Consider the following 27,238-nt stretch of genomic DNA (forward strand, 5'->3'; position numbering starts at 1 on the left):
TGTGCAAAAGGAGTTTCGCTCTGCACATGCTCCCGGACAGGGTATGCCATTCTCTTCTCCAGGCAAATATCAGAGAAAGGAGAAAGAAACTGCTAGCTCAGCATGTTTATAAACACAGAAGAACCTTCCCCCTCGCGCTGTGGTTACCACCGTGTTCAGACAAGAATGACAGTTTGGCCCACCCCCCTCCTCTGGCTGTACCACTACCTCCAGCTTACTGGGGTGACTGGCAAACTGCATAGCCCAATATTCTAAGTCATTATATCAAAAATATCTTGCCACGCTGCATGATAAATGGTTGCCAGTTGGAATTAGTTAACCAAGAAACATTTTGGCTGCTTTCGCTAACGGGGTTTGCTTCGCTTGCAAGGTCGTTTCCAATGAGCTCCCTGAACTTTGAACTGTATCTGCAAAGTGAGATAAACAAGAGCCGTATAAATACCACAGCCCTTCTCCCCGCGCTGTTTTCTTCTGCAGCGCACAGCCAAACAGAGCCGCCAAGGAGAGGGGGGAGGAAAGGGTAAGTAAGTGTGGTGTTCTTGCTGTGAAAGAGCTTCACGACTTAAGATTTGGCAGACTGTGCTTGTTTCTTTGGCTGTAAAGACAGACTGTGGAAATTTCCATTGGAAACCAAGTAAAAAGTTGCGATGCTGAGGGAAGTGCAACTCCGAACATAACTCTCATGCTGTTCGCAGAGCCAGACAGCTGTTGCTGGCCTTTGTCCGTCAGTGCTGCAGAAGGCTATAAAAGTATGGAAGAATCTCAGCGTGGCTTAGGCACTTTGTGCCTTTGCAATGGAGGAAGGGCAGGCAGTTTTCCAGGGGTACAGAAAGAGTAAAAAAATGGCCCTACAGATACCAGTTGGGCCATAATTTCATCCTCAAAGTACTGTACCTAAAATGCTTTTGGTAGAACTGCAGGAAAGAAACATTAGGGAAAGCAGGATTTTACAAATTAGGTTGGATTTGTAGCAGCTGGCTCTTGCTTTAAAAGATCAGTAATTAACATGTTTTATTTTATTGGAATATGACAAGATTGATGAAAAACATATTATTTATCAGAACTTAGTGTTTCCAAAATATTCTGTGTTTACTGCCAGAATCTGATGTGAATGGTGGAACTGTAGAATCCCACAACCTAGGGCAGGTTGGAGAGCAGTTTTTAAGTTTCATKTCTCAATAATAGGCATTTTCTGAACATACTAAGCCAAAATTATTATGTAATTGGAATAAAAGGATAATTACAGAATTTTTTGTATTTTTTGATTCTCATAAACATCAAAAGGACTCAGTGTGGGCAGAAGATTTTGTAAAATCTGGGAAATCCTGAAACTGAGTTTTGATTTCCTGTTTTTGCAGAATTGTATCTAGTGTCTGCATTCTTAAGAGATTTTTCTGAATGGCACCAAAATGCTACAAACTGGCTTGTAAAAATCTTTGTCTTTTTTTTTTTTTCTTGCCAGGTTATATAACATTTTCTATGTACCAAAACATACTGTTGGTGTAGCTACTTTAAAGTCAGTGGAATTGTGCTGCACTGGACTGGAATCAGCCTAGAATCTGGACTGGACTGGTCTAGATTGTTACTGGTGTAAACTGTCTCAGCACCACTGACTTAAAAGCACAAGAAATGAGGTCACTTTAAAAACACTGAAATGTTAAAAACTGAAATATTACAAAAAGCAAGGAACAACCTAGTTTTTTTAGTTGCATTAAAAGAAAATCCCCTTATTTTGTACTTCTTCAGCTGTTTACACATAACAAAAATTTAATTTATTTATTATAGGGAAACTCCATTGAAAAATCTAAGAAATATGACCAAGCAGTAAACGTATTGCTCAAATGTATCCTTACTGTATATTTAAACTGAATGGATCCAATATCCTGCTGTGTTTTGTTATGGGAATTTCAGCATCTAAACTTTCCTTAAGCATTGATCTCTCTTTATTTTCTCTCTTTTCAGATAAAGCCCAGCCATGTGGGCAGGGCTGGGGCTAGTTCTGAGTCTCTGCCTCCTCCCAGGAGGAGGGGCAGAGATCCAGAACTGCAAAGAGCCCCCAGAATGGCATATTGGGGAGGAGAATCCAATGCTGGACTCTAGGGGGTCAGTGACAGTGGTAGCTCTCCTCCAAGCTAGCTGATACTTGTGCCTGCTGCAGGCCTCCAGGTAAGCGTAAATCTCTTTCCCAGTTTTTGTCACTGAAAACATGACTGGTCAATTTTTAAGCCATGTGAGGATAACGTACGCATCCAGCTGCAGATAAACTCAATGAACTATAGCTTCCTCAAATGCCAACGTACCTGCTAGAACGTGTGACCTGGCCCTGGTGACCAGGTTAATTACCAGCGGGAACATTTTGTGCCAGTGGTTCAGATTCTTCAGCTGTTGGCTTAGGACTCACTGACAGATTATCTTTTCCAGATTGTAGTTACTATGTAAAAATACTATCAACTTGATATTAATGAAAACCAAAACACACAAAAGTCCAAYAGAAACAGTTCCTCAAGAGCTATACTTCAGGTAACAATAGATTATTAATGTAGCAAAGATGCTGAAGCCAGGAAACATCATAATTCTCTGACATGAACAGAAACTTCTGAAACAGAGATCCTTACATTTTACTAATGCTTCATATAAACACATACCTTAAATCACATAATCTTTATATAAGATCTGTAGGGGAAAAGGCAAATCAAATACGCATTTTTAATGTACTTTCCTAGCCCCTGTTCAAAGAAGAAAACTCCAGAAGATATGGTAAAGAGTGGCCTTGCAGAAAATATATGAGGCGTTCAAGGGAACTATTAGTGAGATATTTTTATAAAAGACCTGAGACATTGGTGCTCACAGCCTTTATCTTGGATTCATATAGTGGTTGTAAAATAACTTTGGTTTAAAAATTGATAGTGCTGGTTATACAGCTTGATTTTGATCAGTGTAATGAGATCTTAGTACCCTCCTCCCCCCACAGGATGCATAACTTTATAATAGTCCTTGCAAGTTTTTCCAGAACTGGATTTTGAAAAACTGGTGGTAAATCTCTGTCTCCTTCCAAGTCAAAAGTGGGTTTTGTGGTTGGTCTTCAAGGTAGTTGGATTTGATTCCATGCATTTTAGAAAGACTTGAAAGAATCTTTCAAATTCAAGATCATTAAGAAATTTTAGTTTTTCTGAAACTGAAAAAATAAGTTYTCTAGAGCCATTCAGTAGGAAAGAATGACCCTGATACAAATGAAATGAGTGAAAAGCATTATACAGTAAGAAAGCAGCTTTCTGTATTACATAGCAAAGAAAAAGATTTTGTGATGTACATACTCTAGTATTAGGGAACATTAATAACAGCTGGCTCATGCATAAATTCCATAGCCATCCTTTTGTTCCAGTGGCCATAATATCCCTTTTCTGGTTATTATGGAAAATAGCCATGTCAAGAAGAGTGGGAGAATTATCAGCCTTTTAACTGCAGGTCTGCTTTCTTGGTTATCCACTTCCCTGCTKTATTCACTCTGTGCATACTTTTACCAGTTATATGACCCAAAACTGAACATTTAAGTAAAGACATCAGATAAACTGTTAGAAATATGGGGAGAGAAAAAATGAAATAAAAATATCACCAATATCAGTCTGAAAACAAATGTGTCTGCTTTATTTAGTACTGTATTCTACTTAAAAGGACAGGAACCATGACATGTCACTGCACTGCTAGCTATTGTATGATCTGATTCAGTGACGATGTAGTTGATGGTGACAGCAAACAGCAAGAATCTGTTTTAATAGTTTTAGACTTGCATCCATTAAAACTTGGAGGAAACAACTTTAATGAAAGCAGGATGGAACTTACTAGCTTTTGATGAATAAGGCAAATCATTGATCTCTGGAAGCCTGCATATATTCAAAAATAACATTTTTATATTGCAAAGGAAAAGAATCTTATGATTCCCTGTTGATTGATGATCTTCTTTCTTTACATTCTCTGTTAGACTGGAGGACCTGCGAGTGAAGTTAGAGAATGAAGGACTGGTCAATATTTCATATGTGGTTGTCAACCATCAGGGAACTCAGTCACACAGGAAATTTCACCTACTGAAAGAAAGTGTTTCAGACTATATCACTGTCTACCAGCAGGACGAACAGCAAGCTGATGTCTGGACTACCTTAAATGGAAACAAAGATGATTTTTTCATCTATGACAGGTCTGTGTATAAAAATGGGAAAATATTTGCATGTACTTACAATAGTGCTTTGTAATTCACTATAATTCATCAATTTGCAAATAACCTAATTACCGCACAACATAGACATGATAATCAGCTTCTGAGTTGCACTGTGTAAAGAACTTCCACTTTTACAGGAAGAAGGAAGCTACAAAACAAAAGTCTGCTTTTGTTTAGATAAGTTTGGGATGAATACATTTTCTTTTTAGTTACTATGGATTTATATTAATAAAACTGAGAGTAGAATTTGATAGTGTGATTCTTACACTGTTTTTATTCTTTGAAAACTTCATGACATGGATGCATGTGAAAACAGAATCAAGCCAGAAAAGCTACCTAAGTTTTCAGGAAAACATTTTAACCAGAACTGGTTGAAAATGTCATGTAACATTCCTGTCTCCATATAGAAAAAACAGTTTTTAGGTGAGACTTAAAACTTTGAARAAAACCTAGCTTTTTGATCATAAGATTCTGGGACATGTTATCTTTTGGGACAACTAGTAACAATTGCTTAATTGAAGTCCTAATTTTTCAGGTTTGATGGAAATTATTTTATAAGCAAGTCCTACATTTCTAACATGTCCATCTTAATTATTATTATATTACTGTAAAGAACATTCTCAGTTCATACTGAAGCATAATTAAGTTTCATAAAGAATTAGAAAAAATTTTTTTTCTTCTACTATGAAGAAATTGCACAAATTAGATAAATTAGGCTTGTGGGCTGCAGCTAACACTTCAATGATCTTTAGAGTGGGAATGGATATTTCTGCAGCAAATATGCCTGAGTATGTGGGAGGAAAGTTGTTGTCACATGATAGATGAATGGAACAAGGCTGTATGTAGCCCACGAAGGGACCTCAAAGCTGACAACTAGCCCACAAAATTTAAAAGGTTGAACCAATCTGTGACATTGACATATAGGGTGTCACTACCAGCTGGTTTGGCTGCGATCCATTATAGTTCAAGGAATATATGTCCTTACTGTGTCTTTACTGGCAATGAAGTTTGTGCCAGTTGCTGGTCCTTGACACGCACTGCACCCATGTAGAGAGCTATGGCTGGAGAACCTTGTTGTCCACATTGCAAGTAGGGTACTTAACGTGGTGCCTGGTGTACAACTGCCGCCTTTGTTCAGCTGCTCTGAGTGCACCAGTGGTGTACTCCACTGCACACCCGAACACTCCAGAACAGACACAGGGCAAAGATGCACCATTGAAATCCCCTCATGCACATTAGATCGCTAATAAATATGCATCGCAATGCACACTCCCAAACAAGAAACGTGTTATGCTGCATTAAAATATTCCTTGCATTAATGCAGCAACCATACTGCTATTTGTACCACTATGCAAACAGCAGTCCTCATTAGCAGAATAGCTATGTAAAGAGTGTACCTTTGGTAGTCTAAATGCTGCTAAATGGGAGGCTTCTGTCAAGAGAATTACGTCAGTAAGAAATCAGGCCTCACCCTATTGACTGATGTAGTTGAGCAGGCAGAAGTGTGTAATGCAGATACTGATTTTTACTGCTTTTTACTCCTTGGACAGAAACAGTCTCTGTAGGACTGTAATAGTATGGGAGGATTAAGGTGAATAAAATAAGATATGATGAGAAGAAAAGAGATTTAATTATACATATACGTGCATGTATACGTAACTACGAAGTTCTTTCTCTCCTTAGATGCGGCCGTCTAGTGTATCATCTGGGTCTGCCCTACTCCTTCCTGTCTTTCCAATACGTAGAAGAATCTATAAAGATTGCATACTGTGAAAACAAGTGTGGAAATTGCTCTTATACGGTATTTTCTTATTTCATTCTGTACACACTAGGAAGGGAAAGTGGACTTGACTAGTATTTAAAAAGAATTACTTCAATGTGATTAATCCCAAAATACATGACTTAGAATCTAACATTTYATGCCTCTTCCTAGAGAATTTTTAAGTATTTTTCAAAATGAAGCAGATCTAATTTAGAATCAACTGATTATTTAGAACAGACTGATTATCTAAATTCCTGCCCTTGATAGAAATGTGAATAATTTTCAGAAATCTAAGTCCAATCTTGGATGCTATTCAGTTTCTGGAGTTACATACACTTAGCGACCATTTAGTATTCCAGACTTGGGGGCCAGGTAGGTACTTAAACAACTAGTATAGTTGTAGAAGACCTGGGAGTCAAATCTGAGCTGGTTTGAGTTACTATTCTTTTTAGTTTATATTTAAACACAATATACAATACTTGCTTTAAAAAAGTGGTAATACAAGATGACAAAGTATTGTTTCCATTATATAAAAAAAGGGCAGCTCTTTTAAAAATATAACTAAACATCAGGACTACTTTGAAGGTTATCAGAAAATGTACATACCTAGTTGTGAAAGTTCAGCCAGAAGCACCATGGTTTCAGTTTCCATCATACGGTTTTCCAGCTGAACGTAGGCCACAGGCGGGTCAAATGTGGGATCCTAGCATAAAAAAACTTTTTATTAGAAATTATTTGAATTTTAATTCCCCAAGAGTTTACATTAGGAGCCCTGCGCAGTTATCAGTAATGCCATAAAACAAGGTACCTTTTKAGAGTCCTACCTTTCTTCAGTGAAGTAGCACTTGCAGAAAGAAACTTCTGAGACAGTCTTAAAGGGGATGATTCAGAGGAATTCAGATGTCAAACACCGTATATGATATTTAGAAGGAATTTCAGAGTGCCTGTGTGCCTATTTCACATTCAGTCTGTAGTGCTTATACAGGTACTCATARTTGAAATCATCTAGCTTGATTAATCACATTCACTTTCCCCACGTTTTTTTCCTTTACAGCTCAATTACTGTGCTTCCCTTGAATTAAGAACCTATGACATGCAGTAGCTGGATAAGAGAAGAATTTCCTTCTCAAATTTGGTGTCCTTCATGTTTTTGAAATAATATTTAGTATGTAAAGTAAAATATTTTATCTAGTTTTACTGAAAAATCTCCAAAACCCCATCTCTCATCAATATGGCCTTGTTTTCATAGCTACTCCACCAACATACTTCAACTGCCTGAAGAGCACAACTAGGAAAAAAGCAGCAGTTAAGCCCAATAACCTGCGGTATACAAAAGCTCGAGCCTCACAGACAAATCTTGGAGGCAGATCTTTCTTCTTAGTTTTCCTTTTTCCTGCAAGACCCTTCACAAGGTGCTGAAGATTCCCTGCTTGGCACCAATTTGTTCTGCTTTCCCCCTACCCACATACTTTTGGAGTGGACTTAAAGAGCTCCAAAAGACAGAACTTTTTTGCATCATCCTTGTATTTTCTTGATCTTGTTGGAAGCCGAAAAGCTAATTGAAATATTTTCTGTAAGGAAGTATAGGCTGTTGTCTACCTTTCATATTATAGCATCAGTCTTTCAAAAATATTTATAAAAATAATTTAAAATAATCCATTGCTTAGATTTCAGGTACTGCCAAAATATCARAAAGATGATAAAATTTACAACTAGTTTAATTAGGTACAATGCCTTATTTGAACTTTTTATTTTCTAGGAACCTGATATTGATGATATATGTGAAAACATCACTAAAAAGGCAGATGAAAAGCTAGCAGAGGTAGAACCAAAACCAACTGGCCAACAGTCACATCAACACCACCTGCACAGACACAGACACCATCACCGTGGGGGGAATCATCATTCTGAAAACGCAAACCAGCAAGCTCCTGCTGAAACTCCAAGACGACGTCCTTCTCAGAGCGGTTGGCATCATAGAGTTTTTGGCCGTAACAGACATGATCAGAGAGGTAGTCAAGAACAGGCAGAAACTCTTCCTCAGGGAGAAGGTGCAGAATTTCTTACACAAGATAAAAAGCTATGAAAAAAGGGAAAAACCAACTGTAAAAACCAGTTAACTTGAAACTGGCAGAAAGCATCAGACTCAACTTCTAGTAGCTGATGCTGACATTGTCGACACCTTTTGTTTGAAGAGCTAGGGAATTCTGTCACTTGACAGTGTCACGGAGCACTTCCGAATTCTTGCAGGTGACATGGCCAGCTGTTAGCAGAGGACGTTACTGAATCTTGACAGTGACGTCTGCTCTCAGCTGCCTGACAGTCATCAGCAGCAAGAGCAAGTGAAGCTACCGACACCTGACAGTGACAGGAAAAGGCAGGAAACTGAGCCTGAGAAACAAACTAAACATAAAACACTGCCTAAATTCATTTAATTGTAAGAGTGGAAAAATTAACAGATCAAGTGTTTTTATTGCCCCACAATAAAAAAAATTATCTTACAACAGGTGACAGGAGTGTGGAGTTAATATGTAAATACTGCAAACAACTGGAGTTTTACAGCAGAGTTCTTGGACGTACACAAAACCTGTCAAGTCCCATCAATGAAAAACTTCGTATTTTAAAGCAATTTAATGACCCATAGTTTGTTTTTCAGTTGTAGTTGAAAGGTGTCTGCATTCTTGAATAATTTGTCCTTCTTGTTTTTCTTCTAACATTCTGCTTGCATTTGTGAGGACAGGAGCATAAACTATGACCTAGGGGCTTCTGTTTGATGCTAGCAAACAAGAATAGAAGATGACCAAAAAAGATATTTTATTCATACTTTATTATTAAGAAAGAACATGGAATATATTCAAAAGTTTTTTTTCTAACCTATGGATACAAATTGGGTACAATAAAAGCTTAYTCCTAAGCAACATACCAAAATACCTTTTTATCTTAAATGTAAGCAGTAATTGCATTATTTTAAATTAACAGTTTTATATGTTTATCTTCTATTGCTATATACTGTATCAGGGTCCAATAATACACACTGCTGCAGCTTGTAAAAATCTCACTAAATGAATAGGATTGTGCCTAAAATGAGAAGCAGTGTTAACAGCTCTTGATGCAGATCAGTATCTGTACCAAAAAAGTGGTGGGGTAGGGACCATATTCAGTCTTGATGTAACGTTTATCTTTGTTTATAACAGTGCTGAATTTGATGATCTGTATTGATTAGTAATGCAATATACCACTGAAATTTGTATAACTTCTGTTGTAACTTAGCATTCTTTAACTTTGATTAACCAAGTTGAAGTGAAAATAAAGTTGTTTGAAAGATTCTTGGATAAAGAAGAGAACGTTCAAGAAAGGAAAACCACTTTGAGAGCATACACCATAATTAATGATGGTTTAACAGGGAAATTGTTACTCCTACAAAACCTGAAGCTTCTTATGGAGGATAGCAAGAAAGTAATACTGAACAGAATGTACGTTTAAGGAATATTTGACAAGAGAGTTTTTCAATAAAAATAGATTCAGTACTTCTTTGTATTTGCTTTTACTTTTGAAGTGCACAGTTTGAGATACACTATTTCTAGTTCTCACTGTACGACAAAGTATTTCAGCAGTACATATTCTCAAAAACGCTTCCGTTTGAAGTGTGAGTCCTGGCCTTTATTAAGACGTTGCTCCAAGTCTCTTATGGTGTTACGCAGAATTTCAATTTCCTTGTTTTTTTCCTCCTGGAGATGCTGCAGCTTCTGTAAAGATGCAAGTAAATGCTTCCTTATTAAATATCTTGTAGAATTATGTACTGATACAATACACTGTTGCTAATGAAAATATTCTAACAATATTTTTCACAGTATTACAAAGATGACTTCCCCAGAATCCTATTTGTGTGACATCCCAAAGTCCCCAGCCTACCAAAAAATAGTGCACATACATAATTTATATCACAGTCACTGATGTCAGTTGTATCTCAAGTTCACAAGTTAACAATTCTATACAAGAACCACTTGACGTGGGCTTTTGTTGTTGCTGATGTCAAAGTTATTAAGCTGAACTGCATCTATATGAAGAACAGCGTGAAAAGACATTAAATTAGTTGTCAAGAGGTGGGAGGGAAGTGTTGGAAAAGTAAATGATATGGACCCCGTCAGACATGGAACACTTTTTTCTTCCAAATTTTTGTTGCAGAGCAAATCAAACAATAAAAACCTAGGGAACTGCTATTTGAAAGAGATTGTAACAATATAGTTGCAGACTGTAGGCTATTCAATCACATACCCTTCGATAGATACTTTGTGGCAAGACAGACACATCTGAAAATGATTTTGCTGTTTTATTCTGAACTCTTGCTAATTTAGCRTTGAACTGAAAGAATCAGAAAAAGATAAAACATTAATAAGCCAATAAGGGGAAAAAAAGTATATTAAATAACACAAGCATAATTTTCATATTTTATCCATGTTTTTGCACCTAAAAATAGTAATAGCAAGCTTATCTACTATTTAATCCTAGGACAATGAAACTATGAAAGTTTATTTAAAAGAAGAATGCAATTACATGTTAAATTTTTAAAAACAATGCTTCAAATTATTTCAAAAAGAAAGAAAATTGATGTAAAATATTATAACGCCAATTTACCATACGTAAGTATTTCTGAAATGTTAAATGAACAAAAACTCTGCTAAACAATGTTGAAAAAACAAAGATGGTTCCTCAGTCCCACATATGTGGGAAGAGAGAATGGGGAGGATGCTAAAAAACCTTGAAACCATTACCCTTCCTTCATGTTCCAAGGGGAACTCAGCCCAAACAGTTTCACACCTTATTTCTTTTTTAATGTGAAAGGTTTGAAGTATTTCCTTAATTTTTCAGTAATTAGGAGAGTGGCCTTAAAACCTAAGCCATGAAACACGCATTGAATTCTGTGACTCTCAAAGCTCTGCAGGATTAGAAGTCTTTAAGCTCTTGAAGCTTATAAATAACYGTATCTTCCAAGCATTAATGAAATTAAAAAGAAGTAAGTAGAAAACATTTTCTTTMATTTCATTATAGCTTAAAAAATAGATGGCAAAATTTCCAAAATAATTTAACTTAAGAATACAGCAAACTTCAGTGTCCCTATATAGCAGGTAAAACTTATTTCTGAGCAGAAGCTATTCAGATATGGTTATGGAAGGGAGTTCATGCCACTGCCATTTGTACAGACAATCGCTTTTAAGTTTTCCTAGGTTCCATCAAATTACTCTATTAAGTACCATTTACACCATTCTTCACTACACAAAATCTTATTCCAAGTCTACCAGTGTCCAATTATCTTTAACTCAGCTTCATAATGCATACCTCTATCTGCAGTTTAATTATTTCATTTTGCTTCTCTTCATCTTGAGTTTTCAGCTGTCTAGTTAACTCTATTATTTCCAGTTCTTTTTTCTCTATTTGTTCTTTATATTCCACTTCTATTAATTCAACTAATAACAGTAATAATAACACAAAATATTATCATTAAAATATAAACAGGCTTAGATGGAAAAAAAATAATAGCATTTCACAAATATTAAGACTTTCTTGAACAGCCTTTGAGTACTTCACAGGAAAACAATTTCAGTCAAACAAAAAACATGTTTTAAAACTACATGGAAATGACCCTGTCCCATCACAGTATGATGGAGTCTCTTTAAAGAGGCATCGCATTCRACAAAGACTTTGTTAGCCTTTATTTGAGTTAAGTGGATAACCAAAAACTCCTACTTTTGAAAGTTACATTAGTAATGAAAAAAATTAATATTGGAATCAGGTGTTTCTTGTTGCAGTATTATTTATTTACAAAAATATATGAAGTCCTGTTCTTCTGAGCATAGCTGGAACCCCGTAAAAACAATCTATCTCACAGTTCAAACGCAATTTTCCAGCCAGCACTTAACTCAAAATTTCATTCCTCCAGATTTTTATTAGGCCCATGTTCCCAGTTCCTGGGATTGTTCCACCTGTTTTGGAATTTCTGATCACCTTCTGTACTATTTCCTCACTGCAACTGGCTACTCTTGAGCTACGATAAAATTCAGTTAAACACTCTATTCACTTACAGTTTTCATGGGTCTTTGTTTTGTCAGTACTACATTTGTACTTTAAGTAGAAAATGTTTTCCACTCATATGTTTCCATTAAGAAGTTGAACTATATCTTGTATTTATCCTAGAATAGGTTTCAACATGGTTTACCCAGCTCCATAGCATTTAGTCTTTAGAGAACTTACTTTTTTTTTCCATGTCGCAATTCAATCGTGTGATTTCTAATTTGTGGTCTTCCTCTTTGTTTTTAATTTCTATCAAAAGCTTCTCAATCTGAAGTTTATATTCCTGTGAATGTAAAAAGCTTCATAAAAAATCTTCAGGTTTCTGTGCTTACTTAGAAAGTCTTCTGTGACATTCTGGTCAAAACGTACAATACTCTCTATAATTCAGTATTTGTTTTTTCTGGCTCTAGTAAATTCAGAATGTCCAGTTACTACTTCCACAACCTGACTGAAGTCCACAGATGGAAAAAAGTAGCAGATACAAATTGTATTACAGCTATCGGTACTGTTAAAATAAAATTAGAAATTGCTCTTATTAGGAAAAAGGGGTGAATGGAGAGGTGATAGCCCTTTCCCCAAACCAGTGCTGTAGTTAGTTAATGACTACAGTTACACAGTTAATGACTACAGTTAGTTAATGACTACAGTTACACTTTCATAGATTTTGACTAAAGTCTGTATAACAGTGAATTGCATTTAAAATACGTAATTTTGTTACTATTGCTTATATCAAGGATTTCACARCTTCTCACTGGCAGCAATGGAAATGGTAGTGGTATTAGCAGTAGTGATGCTGGTGGCACTGATATCCAAGAAAAGGGAGTTTGAGCATACCTATTATAAGCTTGCTATAATAYATTAAGAAATACTCCAGAATTACCAAGCAGTAATTACTGGCTGTAGTAGCCAGTGTAGAGGTGCTTACTCCAAAGCTCCTGTCCAAGCCCTCTGCTGTAGGCAGTCACTGACCAGAGCAAAGTTCAGAGGCACTTAAAAAGGCAATTACTGATTGGTGGTAATAGTATATATATCAGGTAAGTGCCTTCAGAACACTGGGAGGCTCCACCGCGTATATAATCATAGTTTGTATACCACAATTTGAGGATTAACAATGTAGGTTTTCTCATCCTTTTGAAGGCTTYACTTATTTAATCCTCAAACTGTCAAGATAACAGCTCTATCGGTATATGAGTTTAATATAAACAACTCACAGTTAGTGTTAATGCAGACAAAGAAAATCAGTATTAAGAGTGTTCCAAATTCTATATAGATAACAAATGTGCGATCTTAGCACAGAGCACTGAYGTGACTCCTGACTAGCATCGCTGGTGTTATCTGTCTTCCGAAAAGGAGTGAAACAGATGAAAAGGAGAGAGATGCTAGATGGAATTTGTTATGAGTCAAGCAGCCTATCCTTTTCGTAGCATTCACTCCCAAGGAAACCACAGACAAAATTCAGAATGGTTCTTGATTCTCTGGCAGTAAAGCAGTTATCTTGAACATCAAAAATATATTTGCACTTTTGGACAAATGATTAGCTTCTAGCCTATGAAGCTGAATTTAAAGCTAATACAGCTAAAAGTAAGTACAACTTGGATTGAGCCAGAGTTCTCAGCACCTAGTGGAACTGACCTCTTAGTCTTGCAACACATTCTCATATCGATACTGGTGAGAACAACTTCTCTTTGTACACATGATGAACTCCAGGAAAAGTGCAACAATAATGTGATCAGTAGCAAAGAGTTTAAAAATATATGAACTGTTACAATAGAGAAAGAGACACCTTATTCCTCTGCCTAAAGAAAGACCATTTGTGACGGACCTGTTCACGAGCCTTTAATTTCTCTTCCAAGATGTGAATGTTATCCTTCAGTCTCTCATTTTCATCTATGTAATAATAAAACAAACTGTATGAGACACTAAAAAGTACATTTCAGCAGTATTATTAACATGAGTAAAAAAACCCCTTCCATTTGACTTGTCTAAACTTTGAGAAACTGTTAACATTTTGAAGACATGATAATCTTCATTTACACAGTTATGTAATTTTAGTCGCCATTTTTTTAAACAGAAAATTTATAGTTTAATCATAATATTTGCCCAATATTACTACTTTGATTGATTTTTAGCCTTCTGATAACTGATTCAGTCAATAAAACTTAGATGCAAAGTTCTTTAGTTCAGAAATTAAGAGATTATTATCACRTCTATGGCACCTGCAAATAGGAGATGCAACCCTTTCTTTTTAAGTACCTGTTTCCCAAAAAATGAACTCAGGAAATGCATGTAGGCTCCTACACAGCCTGACTATAGTCATAGTAAATATGCTATTATTGGTAAATATGCTATTAAATGGAAAGTAGCATTGCAAAGACAGAACTTAGAAAAAGCAGATAATGCTTTTATTATTAAAAATCATTCTGATTATTAAAAACAGCCACATACTTCCCATTTTAAAGGTAAATATACTTTGGTTCATGTTATGTATAAAAATGTAATACATGTTTATATATTATATATATTATTTATTATTTATATTATATTTATATATTTTTATTTTAAAATAGCAATGAGACTTTGTCAAGTATTCATGTATAACAAAATTTTACAACAGCAGCTGAGGATTAAGACTTTGATTTAATAAAGCAGTTAAACATGTAAAAACTATGAGTAAATGCTTTACTAGACCACAGTCCAAAGAACGAATAAAACTTTCTCACTTTTTATAAGATTTCCTGTGCAACATTGAACTAAAATTAAAACCCAGCTATTGACTAAAAATCTCACTGAGCTAGAACCTCTTTTACTAGTGGATTCTAAGGATAATAGCAACAGACATTTATTACGCACATAGACCACTAAAACATGTGCAGGATTGATTTTAGATACAATTTGTTTCCTTTCTCATTGGCTGCCACTGAGTTTTCCTCTCTGAAAAAAGCATTAAATATAAATTAAACTTTTAAATGCCTGCTCATTCTAAATTACAGTACAGTATATGTAAGATTTTTGTTTTTACCTTTCACGTTACATTGGTTTTCAATAGTTTGTGTTAGACCATTTATCACATTCTGTAGAGCAGTACATTCTAAAAGAAATGACAAATCCAGTATTTTTGAATAATTTCATTATTTTCATTTTGGAATTCATTATAACTATCAAAAACAAATAATAAACACCACGTTTAAGTGTTTTTTAAAACTAATAAAAAACGTAAGAGAATAACATACATTTTTCATAACGGAAGTTTAAACACCCATCTTCTTGGTCTTCCAAGAATTTTCAATACTTTGAATAGTAGGAACAATATACTCCTTTGCCAACTGTAAAAATAACTGAAATTCTTTCTTCAAGAATCTCTGCACAAGTATGACCAGCTCTCTCTTTTTTTTCTAAGACACTCTCCTTATTTCATTTATCATACAACTTTGCAGAAGGCCATCTTTTGCAAGAACAAATTATGGACTATACTGATTTAAACCTCACTTCCATAATTCAGCTTAAAGATTCCTAGTCTTTTATTAACAGACCACAAAACTTTAGAAAAAAAATAAAAACCCCATATGTTGTGTTGTCCTAAGATTGTACATATAAAACAAAGAACATTTAAGTTACTTCATAGTTGAGATTTAGCTTATTTAACAATGTTATTATCCCAAGCCTCTCCTTTTGCAGATATACTTCAGGYAAGACAATAGTATGCAAGAGAAAAGGCTGCTGAACATTTTGTTAATGGCCATACGAACAGGAAATGTTTGGCATGTATAGGCATTAGTATAGTTTATTTTAAAGATTCTGTGAACATGGTGTATAGGATAGGGACTTGAAAAATGGTAACAAGTCAGATATTACTAGATGGATTTGGGAGTTTCCAGACAGTGTATCAAAGTGCTCTGTAAATCCGCATTAAATTCAGCAATCTATGAAGGGAGGAAGATTGCAGCACTGGGGTCTTTGCTGTACAATGCTATCTACAACTAAATGTTTTAGTAAAGGAAATTTAAAGGCAATAGACATTACTTTCCTACATTAAATGAGGATTGCCCACAGCAATGTTTTAGTCATTCAAGGTTGCTGAAAATATCAGTGATGAAGACACATTTTCAGTGGTTGGATATTAGCTTGCTTTCTTTCAGAAAGTGCTAAGCATTTTTGTGAATAGCTGTAAAATTAGAATACTCTAATCCTATATGTGACCTATGACATAATGCGTTAATTAGTTAATTACAATAAAAATTGATGAAAAATTGATCAATCTGATTTAACTCATCTAAAAACATATAACAAAGCAGAAAAAAACCCTGAGATTATTTGTTATACATGAAGTTTCAACTAACAGGCTTTGTATTTTGATGTCTGCAAGCAACATCAACAAAACTTGCTTTAGCAACTTCCTCCGAAAATATGCTGATTTTTCAAGAAACCATAACCATTACTATAAGGTTGAATATTACTGTAAGCTATACGTGTATTTTTTCTGTGAGGATTCAATAAAGTATGTATACATATTTCAGAACTATTATGTTAGGGATAGATGTAATGTTCGATTTCTTAATATTTGTGCAATTTATTAGATTCTTTCCCTACTTTTAATACAGCAAGGAAAACATTTTCCTTTTGTATATCTGTTTGGACATCTTGCAGAAGCTGGCTAAATACTGATTTTAAGACTGCTGCAAATTAGTTTCAGTTTTACATATAGTTATACACCATTCTTCCCCAGAATGAACTAGAAGAAGAGAATGGGGAGGGATAAAGACAGTGATCTGGGGATAAATCAGTACCACTGTCATTTCAGTTATAGAAAGTCAGAATTTTATTTTGAGTGAGACAGGATGTTGTAGGACAGGGAAGGGTTTGACACCACAGCGCAACAGATTCTATCCCTGCCTCCCTCAAACAATTTCTTTGTGGTACTGCTAAGCCACTTAAACCAACAGTAAATACTTTCATGCTTGCAGGCCACCTTACACGTCAGCAGATGGTGTCAGTGTGCCACTGTCCATATTCTGTGCCACTAAGTGTCCTGCAAGCCACTGAATATTTAAGATATTACATCCTTAAAGGCATATTAAGACGAGAATAAAGTGTCCTTGACCACTTATTCCTCATTTTATGGATACTCACCTTAAGATCTGAGCTTCCAGATACTGCAAATGTGTCACTACTAATCAAGAAGCATGCCAAACCTATGAAATGGTATAAAGTATAACTGACCCTGAAAAATCAGACCTTTTATGTCTCAAAGTGGACATCTACAATTGAGGGACTTTTTTGACATTCATATGTCAGTAAGAATCCATCTGTAAAACTGAAATAATGTAAGATCTGCTTTTCATTAAATAGTATTTATATGCCTTATGTTCCTTGTAACCTTACCAGTTAAGTTACAAATCATTCAAAGACTGAGAACACTAAAATTGAGGTTGCCTGCTCTTAAAACCTTCCTTTTAATTTCTGGAGTACCGCTGCATTTCTGAAATGGCTTTTAATTTCTAAAATAAATAAAGTACACAAAATAACAATTTCTCATCCCTTAACACCAAAGCTCTATTGAAAACAGCAGATCATATAATTAAAGACTACATCACAAATAAGGCAGTCAAGAATAATTAAGAACCCAGCCCCAAGATTAAGTTTTCCAGTTGTTTTTTTTTTTGATCTTTAATCTGTTTTTCCATCAAGCCCGCTTTTCATGCATCTGAATTTGTCAGCCTGCCACATTCTCCTGTTCCATGCTTTCAAAGAAGCAGTAGAGGGAGCACTAACAGCACAGAAACATTACCTGCCCTCAGTTTCTATACTGGATACCACACCAGCTCGAAAGAATTTGCAGAAAAATCCTGCTCAAAAGCTGAAGCTCCAAGTTAGCATGCCCAGTACACAGAGAATGTTAATTATGCGGAGATAAATCTTAATTTACAATAGAGATAATTCTGGGGATTGAAAAATTGGGCAAATAGGAAATGTTTTCCATGAAAAAAAACACAAAAGACATCCTTTACACCAAGAAATGTCTAAAAATATTACGTGTCTGCTCTAAAATATGGAGAGGCAAGAGCTTCTCTGAAAAGAAGCTTTACGATGTTCTATCAAAATAAAATTTTTCTGATTTTTTTTTCTACTCTGGTTTGGAAAAAACACTGACATGTTTGTGCTGAAGTGTAAACTACATGCATTCAGTGCAAGACAGACACCTGGTATAGAAATTYGCACTGTAAACAGTTTGACAGAGATATAATCAACTGAAAACCTGTTAATCTTTACCACAGGCAGCAGTAGTAGCTCTCCCTGTAATTTAAAGAACTTAATGGCTCACTCTATTAAGCCACCAAAGAGTGATTATTCTTTATTATCACTTCTACTAATAATCACAATGCATTCAACAGTGCATTATTTGGGTGCCATACAGATTTTTTCTCCTGTAGGTCTGTTTGTGCTGGAAAAAATTTTCACATTTCCATTTATGGTCAGAAGCTAAATCAAGACTACTTTCTTAAAATGTGACTCTTCCAAACAGTTTACAGTGTTTGTACTGACTAGTTCTACTACAAATTTTCTATCCTTTCAGAACATATGGATATCAATTCAAATGCTTGAAATTTATGCAGAAATTGGAAATGCATCTGGGTAAACATGGAAATAGCAGCTAGTCTTACAGTGAACCACAGCCATTTTAAGTGCAAGCCATTTCAGACAAAACATATCCAGTCCCAAGAATATTTCCTTATTTTTATTATCTTTAAAGGATATATCTTGACAAATTCCTTACGTTACTACAGTGGCGTGACTGTAAAATTTACTGGGAACCCACAGTGAGTTTTACTTGCCTACATTAAGGAAGAAAAAGCAGAACTGTGCTAAACTGTTGCAGCTTTGCTAGATCACATGGCATTAGCATGTTAGGAATTCTGCGTGGTTCTTCTTCTGTAAAGAATACTCCCTTACATGCAGAAAGACTGAACAGCCTAATTGATCTTTTTCCATGTTTAATGTTTCTAACTTAACTGCAGTTTCTTCCATCTGCATTTACACTTGAAGCTACTGGCTTTTTAAATAGGGCAAATTACATCAACCATTTTTTAAACACACTCAACACACTAAGTCAACATCCTCTACAAATACATGATCCTGAAGATACTATGAAAATGTGACATTCAATATGTCTGCCCTATCTTGGTTACTTAGAAGCATGATCTACTGCTACAGAGTAATTCCCATGAGAAATATTTCAAGAAAGTGAAGGAATCAACTATTAGCAAACATATTCTAACAAAGTGTTAATTTAGTCAAAATAAAGCCATAAGGTGTTTTGTGGGTAATTCAACTGCTTTCTTTTCAAAGATTACAGCAGATACAAGAGTCTACTGCAACAGGAAAGTTCACTTGGTCACCACAGAAGTTCAGGGACGGGGCGGGGGAGGAACAAGAATGCCAGAGTTTTGTCTGTCTTACGTGGATCTGCAGTGATTTTTCATCAAACTAGAACTGTGGTCCTGAAGCTGACCTTTGTTTAGCAAAGAATGTATTAGGATAAAACAAGGCTTATTCACGACCTTTCAGAATACGCTTGCCCAGCTTTCTCACCTTTTCTACCTTTAGTTTTGTTTAAAGGGTATCACTCTCCTCTCTCCCTTGAGTTTTATACATTTTCTTTCCTTTGCATTTCCTTCAGAGTTCCCACTCTTCTTTTATGTTACCTTAAACAGTTCTTGAGATAAACTTCTGGCAACTGAAGGATATCAAGGAGCCCTCAGATTCTCACTGATACTTGACAGAGATTTCTTGGGGCATGAAATGCTATCCCTGTTGCTGTTTCTCCTACTAGAAGTTCTTTAGCTGGAATAAAGTTACACTTGCTCCACACCACCACCACTAGCAGCCACGAATCCTTTAGGRCAGATGGAACAAGAACCTCCCTTCCCTAATGCTCCTTCTCTTTGCTCCTCTGCTGTAAGCAGCATGTTTGGAATCATATGTGAACCATTCACCAGTAGGTGGTCTCTTGTGCTTTTTCCTTAGTCGTTCTATGAGTCTCTTTGTGGTCTACTATTAAGCCTTACATTCTAAGACTGAATTGTTTACTTACCCTACAAATACATTTGCTCTTGTTTCAAATTTGTAATATGATGAACTGAATATTAAGAATGCATGTTGATATTGGTGATCATGACGTTGATGCAATTGTCCAAACCTAGCAATTTCAGCTGCCTTTGTACTGACTCTTCAAACGATATGCTTGAGAAGTGTGGCTGGATTGGATTCTGGGAAGTGGTTTGGAACATGAGGCTAGGAGATATCTTCTTTTCCAAGTTGGCAGGATCACTGTATAAAGCCATTCTTATAACAAGAGTCCCGAAAGATAATGTTGTCAGAAAAAGAATGGAAGTATCAATGCTATATTTGATCCCATACTTCATCTCCAGTCCTGAGGATCTATTTCCCCAATCAAAGAAGGAGAGCTTTTTTAACCCACAGTGCTTTGACTTTCAAAAATGTTTTACAAAGCAGGAATCAAACTACTTGACACAACGCTTTTAGTGTTTTGATTCTGAAAAAGAGTATACTACTACAACACAATAGATTTAATAATAAAGATGATGTAGGTGAATTTGATGAAGGTGTGAAGAACATTATCCACTTTAGAAAGAAAAATCAAAATGCTGTAGTACCATTTTATAATAACTTAAACTGTAATGCCCTTATGAGCTATTTTTAACATTAAAGATGTTGGTGATGTCCAGTAACACTGTAACTGTTTATCTGAAGATTCCTCTGACAGCATCTACTGCACATTACAGCAATTTGCTGCCCAAGACAGTTTGTGAAACTATGCTCTGATTGCCATTAAATGAGTGCAGTTCAAAAGATTACTTATATAAACACTTCAAGTATTCTGGCATATTAGACTTCTATTGGAATACCTTATTGGTACATTAGTCTAATAAAATAGCCCCATTAATTGTACTAATTTCTAAATACATTCTGCTTCCTTGGCATCTCTCATTTACCTTCTTCTTCCTTAACACCGAATGGCTTTCGGAATCACCTGCTGGATACACCATATTGTTCTAAGTTTCTGCTTTTCCCTTTTTTTCTTTATTGCTATTAACGGCTCTGCAATCTCTCTTACTTCTTAGATCGGAATCCTTGCTTTCCAACAGTTCTGCCTCCCTAGCCACACTCTTAATAACTTGTACAACTACTACAACTTGAATATTATTGAGATCTGTTCTTTCCTGACTAACCCTGCTGCTAAAACTCTGGTTCCTATTTCATGCTGATTGCTGTGGTATTTCTACTTGGCCCTCTGCCTTCCACATTTTTTTCCCCATCATGTGTTTCAAAACAGCTCCAGAGGTCATTCTCCTCAGTTATGATATCAACATAACTATCTCTTCAAATCATTTTGTTCTTATCTCAAACTGAGGCACCACTTTCCATTTACAAAGCCCAAATCTCCCATCTGACTTCCATCTGTTTTTAGTCCATTCTGCTTCCACACTCCTTTCTGCAGTCTTCCCAGCTGCTCTGACTTCCTGCCTTCTCACTTTCACATTTGCTGCTCTATGTCTTTTTTTCCCCATTGGTTTTATGCTAGAAATAATTTCTTCTTTTTGTCCACCTTTTCCTTTCCCTCTTTTAAGTCTATTTTGTACAAAAACCCTCCTCTTGTTTTCATCAATAATAAAACATCTTGATCTGTTTCTGAATAACTGTCCTGCATTGTGTTCTGTGCTTGACTGAAAAACAAATGGTTCTAATGGGTCAGTCCAGATTTCCATCCAGTTCACTACCACATTTCATAATACCCAGCAGTAGGTGCCTCAGGAAGGAATAAAAAAACCTGGACAAACGCTACTCTTAACATATCCTCTCAGCTTCCAATTACCACAAGTAAGGAATACCTGAGCGAGAGGTACTGTCTTTGTGTTTAACAAGCTTGATAAAGTTTTTTTTCATGAATTTGTCTCATCTTTTTGGACTCATCTATACTTTTGATATCCACAAACTCCTGTGGCAATTGATTCAAAAACTTCATTTTATAATGTGTGGAAAAAGTTCCTCCTTTTGTTTGCTTTAAAGAAGATTATCCATCAAGAAGTTTGATTTCCATCTATTTATTTTATTACAATGAACAGTGAATAATCATGCCTTAGTCACTTTCCCTACACCACTCATAATTTTACAGCTATCAGTTATATCCCAACTCTGTTGTTTCTGTTTAAGCTGAAAAATATCAGTCAACCTATGTCTTTCCTCAGATATTCCATAATTGTTACCATACCTGCCAGGGTGCTAAGTGCTTCCTCCCCCACCCCCTTCCTGAGGGTTTGGCTGCCTGGGCTCAGGGCCAGCTTAGAAAGAGTACAGATGGCGACCTTGAAACAAGCTGTTTCAACAAAGCTGGAAGACAACTCAGAAACGGCTGCCCCTCTTTCCCTTGGGAGATGTTTTTAAGTTGAGACTCTTGCCCTTGGCCTGGACTGAGCTATGTTGCAGCTGTGTTGCAGCCATGTCTTGTGCCTGGCCACGTACCCTGTCGATCCAGACCCCGATCGTGACCTATGGACTGCCTTCCTGGCTTCATTTCAGACCTGCCTCATCACTATGGACATGCTGGTGATCACTGGACCATGTCTGACGCTGTTACTGTTTCTGGACCTGATTCTGACCCTGACTCACCTTCCTGTCTTGACCTCCAACCTGCCTCATCACTATAGACTTGTTCGGTAACGGGGACTCTTGGCTGACCCTTGCAACCATCCCCATCACAGATTTCTACAAGGACATAATATTTGTTTCCCTGTTTCTTTTTTGACCACTGTTATTTTTGGAGAACTGTCCACAATGACATGAAGACCTCTTTCCTAGGTAGTAGTTGCCAATTAGAGCCTGCTGCTGTTCATATACAATGTCTCCTATATGCATTCTACTGAATTTMATCTTTTTATCACCCTGTCATTCTGTATCATGAGATTCTTGGTATAACTGAATAGATTAGTACCACTAGCAAACTTGTACTCATTTTTTCAATAGCTTTTCCAGTTCATTTCCGAGTATGTTAAATAATTTAAGTACCAGCAAAGATGTAAGTGAAAGCCATTGGCAACTTTACTCCGTGTGAAACTAAATTTATTCCTACCCTGTTTCCTAACTTTAGCAGTTTGACTTGTCTGAGACTGAAGTTTTGTAAGAAGATACACTTTTCAGTGACCTTGCGAACTACAGAAGAATAAGAAACCACAGAACTATATATACATATTTATACATATATACATATACAGCATATAATCTATGTAAAGTACCATATATTATTTCCCTCTTTTTTTAAACAGTCATCTGAAAAGATACATTTCCAGAACAGAAATATTAAAAAAGAAAAAAAAAAGTTCATTTAATCTGTTTTCTCTTTAATTCCTCACTTACATGGCAATTTTTTTATTACAAGTTAGAGGCTTAAAATTCCCCAGCTATTAAAAACAGTCAAATGCCATTTCATTATTTAACTTTAGTTGCTATTAAACAGTTTGAATACTCTTAACATTTAGATAAGCTATTAATATCATCCATAACTTTTTAGCACCATAATGACATCCGTTATGCAAAGTAAAAGAAGTATGACCAAAACCCTGATCACATTAAAACTAACAGTAAGAGAAATACATCCTATAGAATAAACTTACAACAATGATCAATATCAGTTTAATTGAACTCAAGCTTGAAGGAACTGTGTGATGTATATGTGTTATGTATAACTGAATTGGAAGTGCCACTGTGATAAAATCTTGATGATGATGATATAAAGTCAAACAGGCTGTCACATTGTTTAATCYGACCTCTTAGCATCACAGGGGATTGAATCTCACACAGATATAAAGTCTAATCACTTTGGAGAGACTACAGCTGTTCAGTCATCAAGAAGTTAAAGAAATGCTTAGGGAGAACACAAGACTCAGGTTCCACCAGTACCAAAAGTCCAATACAATGGCACGGAATTGATTTAGGTTAAATTATTTCAGTGACCTATATTAAAAGAGGAATACTAGAACTTCAATACACCTGTCAGCATGGTACAGGGAAAAATGTATTCCAAACCCCAAACTGGGCTATCAAATTGACCTTAAATAAACCAAATCACACAAGCAGCTAAAAGAAAACACTTTTTTACACCATCTCAGAGCACCAGTCCCACAAGCCTGACATCCCATCTCCAATTACAGGCAAACTTTGATGTTTTGGAACTTTGACATTTTCAAACTTTGATGTTTTCAGAGGACAGCAAAACACATCCAAGAATGCACCTGGCCCTTTTTTTCAGTGAAGAAAACACTTCTGGCAACCACATGAAACATAACATTAGATTTTGTCATATTCATAGCAATAGAACAGCTCAGCTTGGGATGTGACGATGTCACTGATGGCCTTATGGTTCCCAAATGTTGGTTCTATCATCCTATACAGACATCTGAGTTGCTTGCGAATGTTAACCACAAGTTAAAGGCTTGAATTTTAAGCTAAAACACTACTGATACTAGCCTGCCTAGAAATGCTTGCATCAAACTGTGGTGGTTCACTCGATGCTCAAGATGCCTGTATGGACGGGAAGGGTGTACTTTGGGGAACAGTAACATCATTAGGTGTCCTAAGCTGAGCTGATCCTTTCCCTCCTCCCCTGCCAAAAGATTGTTTCTTTGGAGCAGGAGAAGGAGAGAACACAAACAAAAACAATTTAAGAGGGAAAAAGCAGAAAGAAAATACAGAAGGGAAGCTTTTCTTTCATAGATACCACATGAAATAAAAAAATCTATTAATGTGGAGAGACACTAACCTTGACTAGAAAATAATTATTTTAACTCTGCTCCCAAAATTTATTTGTGGATTAAATTTATGTTTTATGCAAATGAGGTGGATTCCATTGCATTATCCAAAACTAAGCATTACTATTTTTCAAAGTGTCTTAGATCCTTGCTATTTTATTTTTGTATTTCAGATTACCAAAGATAAAGGAAATATTTCTCAGAACTTCCTAAATACAAGAAAAGAACAGACTATTTTTCAAAATAATAATTACCTTCTTTTACTGAATCCTCTTTTGATTGGCTTAATTTTACCAACATGTTAGATTTTTCCAGCTGAAGAACTAGTAGGTTATTTGCTTCATTAATTTCTGATATTTTCTAGAAAATTGGTAAGAGACTAATGTTATACTAAGAATTTTTTATATAAGTTTTAAATCTTGAGTTTTAAATTGATATAAACACTTACACAACACTACAGTTGCAAGCCTATTTTACTTGCTACTCTGGGAATTCCACTGAAGAGAAGAACAAAGTTAGACTTGAAAGTCTGTGCTATATATAATTAAACATTTACCATCCAGAACATACAACATTGACTATAATATAATTTTGGGCTTCCTCTTGCAAAATTAAATATACTAAATAAATGTTACAGAAGGGCACAAAGTAGAAGATATATCTGCAAAACTGCTTAAACCCATTTTAATTCAGTTGCTTCCTCTGAATTCTTAAGTCCACAGTCTAGATCGATCCTCAGCAAAGTTCTTTCTGTTGCTTTGCATAAGAGGTTATTAATGCCCTCGTTGAGCACTGAGTAATGTGTGTAAATAGTGACTGGTGTAATAATTTTTTCCATGAGAATCACAAAATTTCTTTCAGGTGCTCCTTCTGTATTATCTCTGGTAAGGATTTACTGATCAGGATCAATCACCAGAGAGCTAACCAAAATAGGTCTAATCAAACAAGAAATACAGCACTGATTTTCTTAGTGGAACTATCTTTAAAGAACTGACATATTCTTAAAATAAAGGGAGCTCAATGCATACGGAATATCAGAATAGATGCTCCTGCTATGGTAATGACTTTTTTTTTTTTTTTTTTTTTTTTTTTTTTTTAGAATAAGGAACAATTTCTGCAGGGACAGTACAACAAAGCTGCATAATACTGGTATCTCCAATAGCAGCTTCTGATGCAAACACTTGCACATATTTCCTGAAAAATCAGAATTCTACCACAGAACACTTATTGAGCAGACTCCACAGATTTCAACAAGTCAGGCATTCTAAGACAAATTTTAATCTGGGAATCTAAAGGTTCTGAACAAAAAAAAGTGTCAGTTTGCATGCTTATGCAACTTAGATGTCTTTATAAATCTGATTTTACATCCACAAGTTCTGAGATGTCAGCACTAACCTTTCTGAATTCAGAGCTACTCCTAGCTTCTTTTAACCCACTCCATCTATACATACAGAGATTCTGATTCACTATTAGAAATTTTAAGTGCCTAAAGATAAAACATCTTTGTCTATTTATGGACACGGAAGTCTGAAGCTTATCAAACTGAACAGGCACATGCGGAATACGTATTCATTAGGAATAACAAAAGAAATACACATCTTTCCTGCAGACAGAACACATTTTAATGGACCACATGTAAATGGTAGCTTTCTGGAATCTCTTGTCATTCACCTATGAAAAATGATCCAAGATCCTCCTTCACACAAACATTAAATGCACAACAGCATAATTTTTCACTTGCTATTTCACAAAGCAGCAATAAAAATCAAGGACATTTGGATAACCACTCATCTTAAATCATTCTGAGCACCAGCAGACAGTACAGACACTTACTTTCCAAACAAAGTTGGTATTGTAAGACACAATAAGAATAAACAGACACCACTTAGAAGAAACTTTCACCTGAAAAGCATATTAAAACATGCCAAAGTATTCACAGATAGTAATTTCAATGTTTTTTTACCTTCTTCACTTACCTTTTCTATCACTGAGAAGTCATCTAGAAGTTTACCAAGATTGACCAAACTGATATTCTTCATAGTTTCTTCACAGCTGTGATTCACTTATTTCTAGAACATTTCATCTGATGTTCATTGTATATATATAAAAAAAATCCAAGAATTTTTATCTTCCCCATTCACACTATTTCAAAACAATTCCATAGATGCAAATATAAGCAGAACACAGAACACCTTTTTTTAAACTTAAAACTATTTTTGCATGTTAAACTAAATTTCAAACAACCTAAGTTCCAGCATTTCTAGGAAATGTCAGAAGGCTCGAGCCAAACCTATCAAACTGTTAGATGGTATTGCTGAATTTGGAATTTTTGTTGCTGTTCAAAAACAAACCTGAATCCACTTCCTTAGACAC

At 35.6% G+C, this 27,238-nt stretch overlaps 2 protein-coding genes across 2 annotated transcripts; one reads left to right on the forward strand and one right to left on the reverse strand.

Annotated features, from left to right (window-relative positions):
* The first annotated feature begins 295 nt into the window (after positions 1-295).
* SELENOP (selenoprotein P) lies at positions 296-9,502 on the forward strand. The gene is given in 5 exon segments (XM_026062978.1): positions 296-520; positions 1,963-2,166; positions 3,980-4,192; positions 5,897-6,014; positions 7,735-9,502. Coding segments are annotated over 4 exon segments (933 nt in total). The 5' UTR covers positions 296-520; positions 1,963-1,975; the 3' UTR covers positions 8,146-9,502.
* On the reverse strand, positions 8,234-26,922 carry CCDC152 (coiled-coil domain containing 152). Its single transcript, XM_026062979.1, has 8 exons — positions 26,842-26,922; positions 25,120-25,225; positions 15,064-15,132; positions 13,867-13,931; positions 12,225-12,327; positions 11,313-11,440; positions 10,251-10,337; positions 8,234-9,721 (listed from the first exon to the last, which is right to left on the reverse strand). Exons 1-8 carry the CDS (start codon positions 26,902-26,904, stop codon positions 9,599-9,601), a joined length of 744 nt encoding a protein of 247 aa, XP_025918764.1. The 5' UTR covers positions 26,905-26,922; the 3' UTR covers positions 8,234-9,598.
* Positions 26,923-27,238: the final 316 nt, after the last annotated feature.

Source organism: Apteryx rowi, unplaced genomic scaffold (assembly GCF_003343035.1).
Source record: "Apteryx rowi isolate R43461 unplaced genomic scaffold, aptRow1 scaffold_197, whole genome shotgun sequence".
Taxonomy (NCBI): domain Eukaryota; kingdom Metazoa; phylum Chordata; class Aves; order Apterygiformes; family Apterygidae; genus Apteryx; species Apteryx rowi.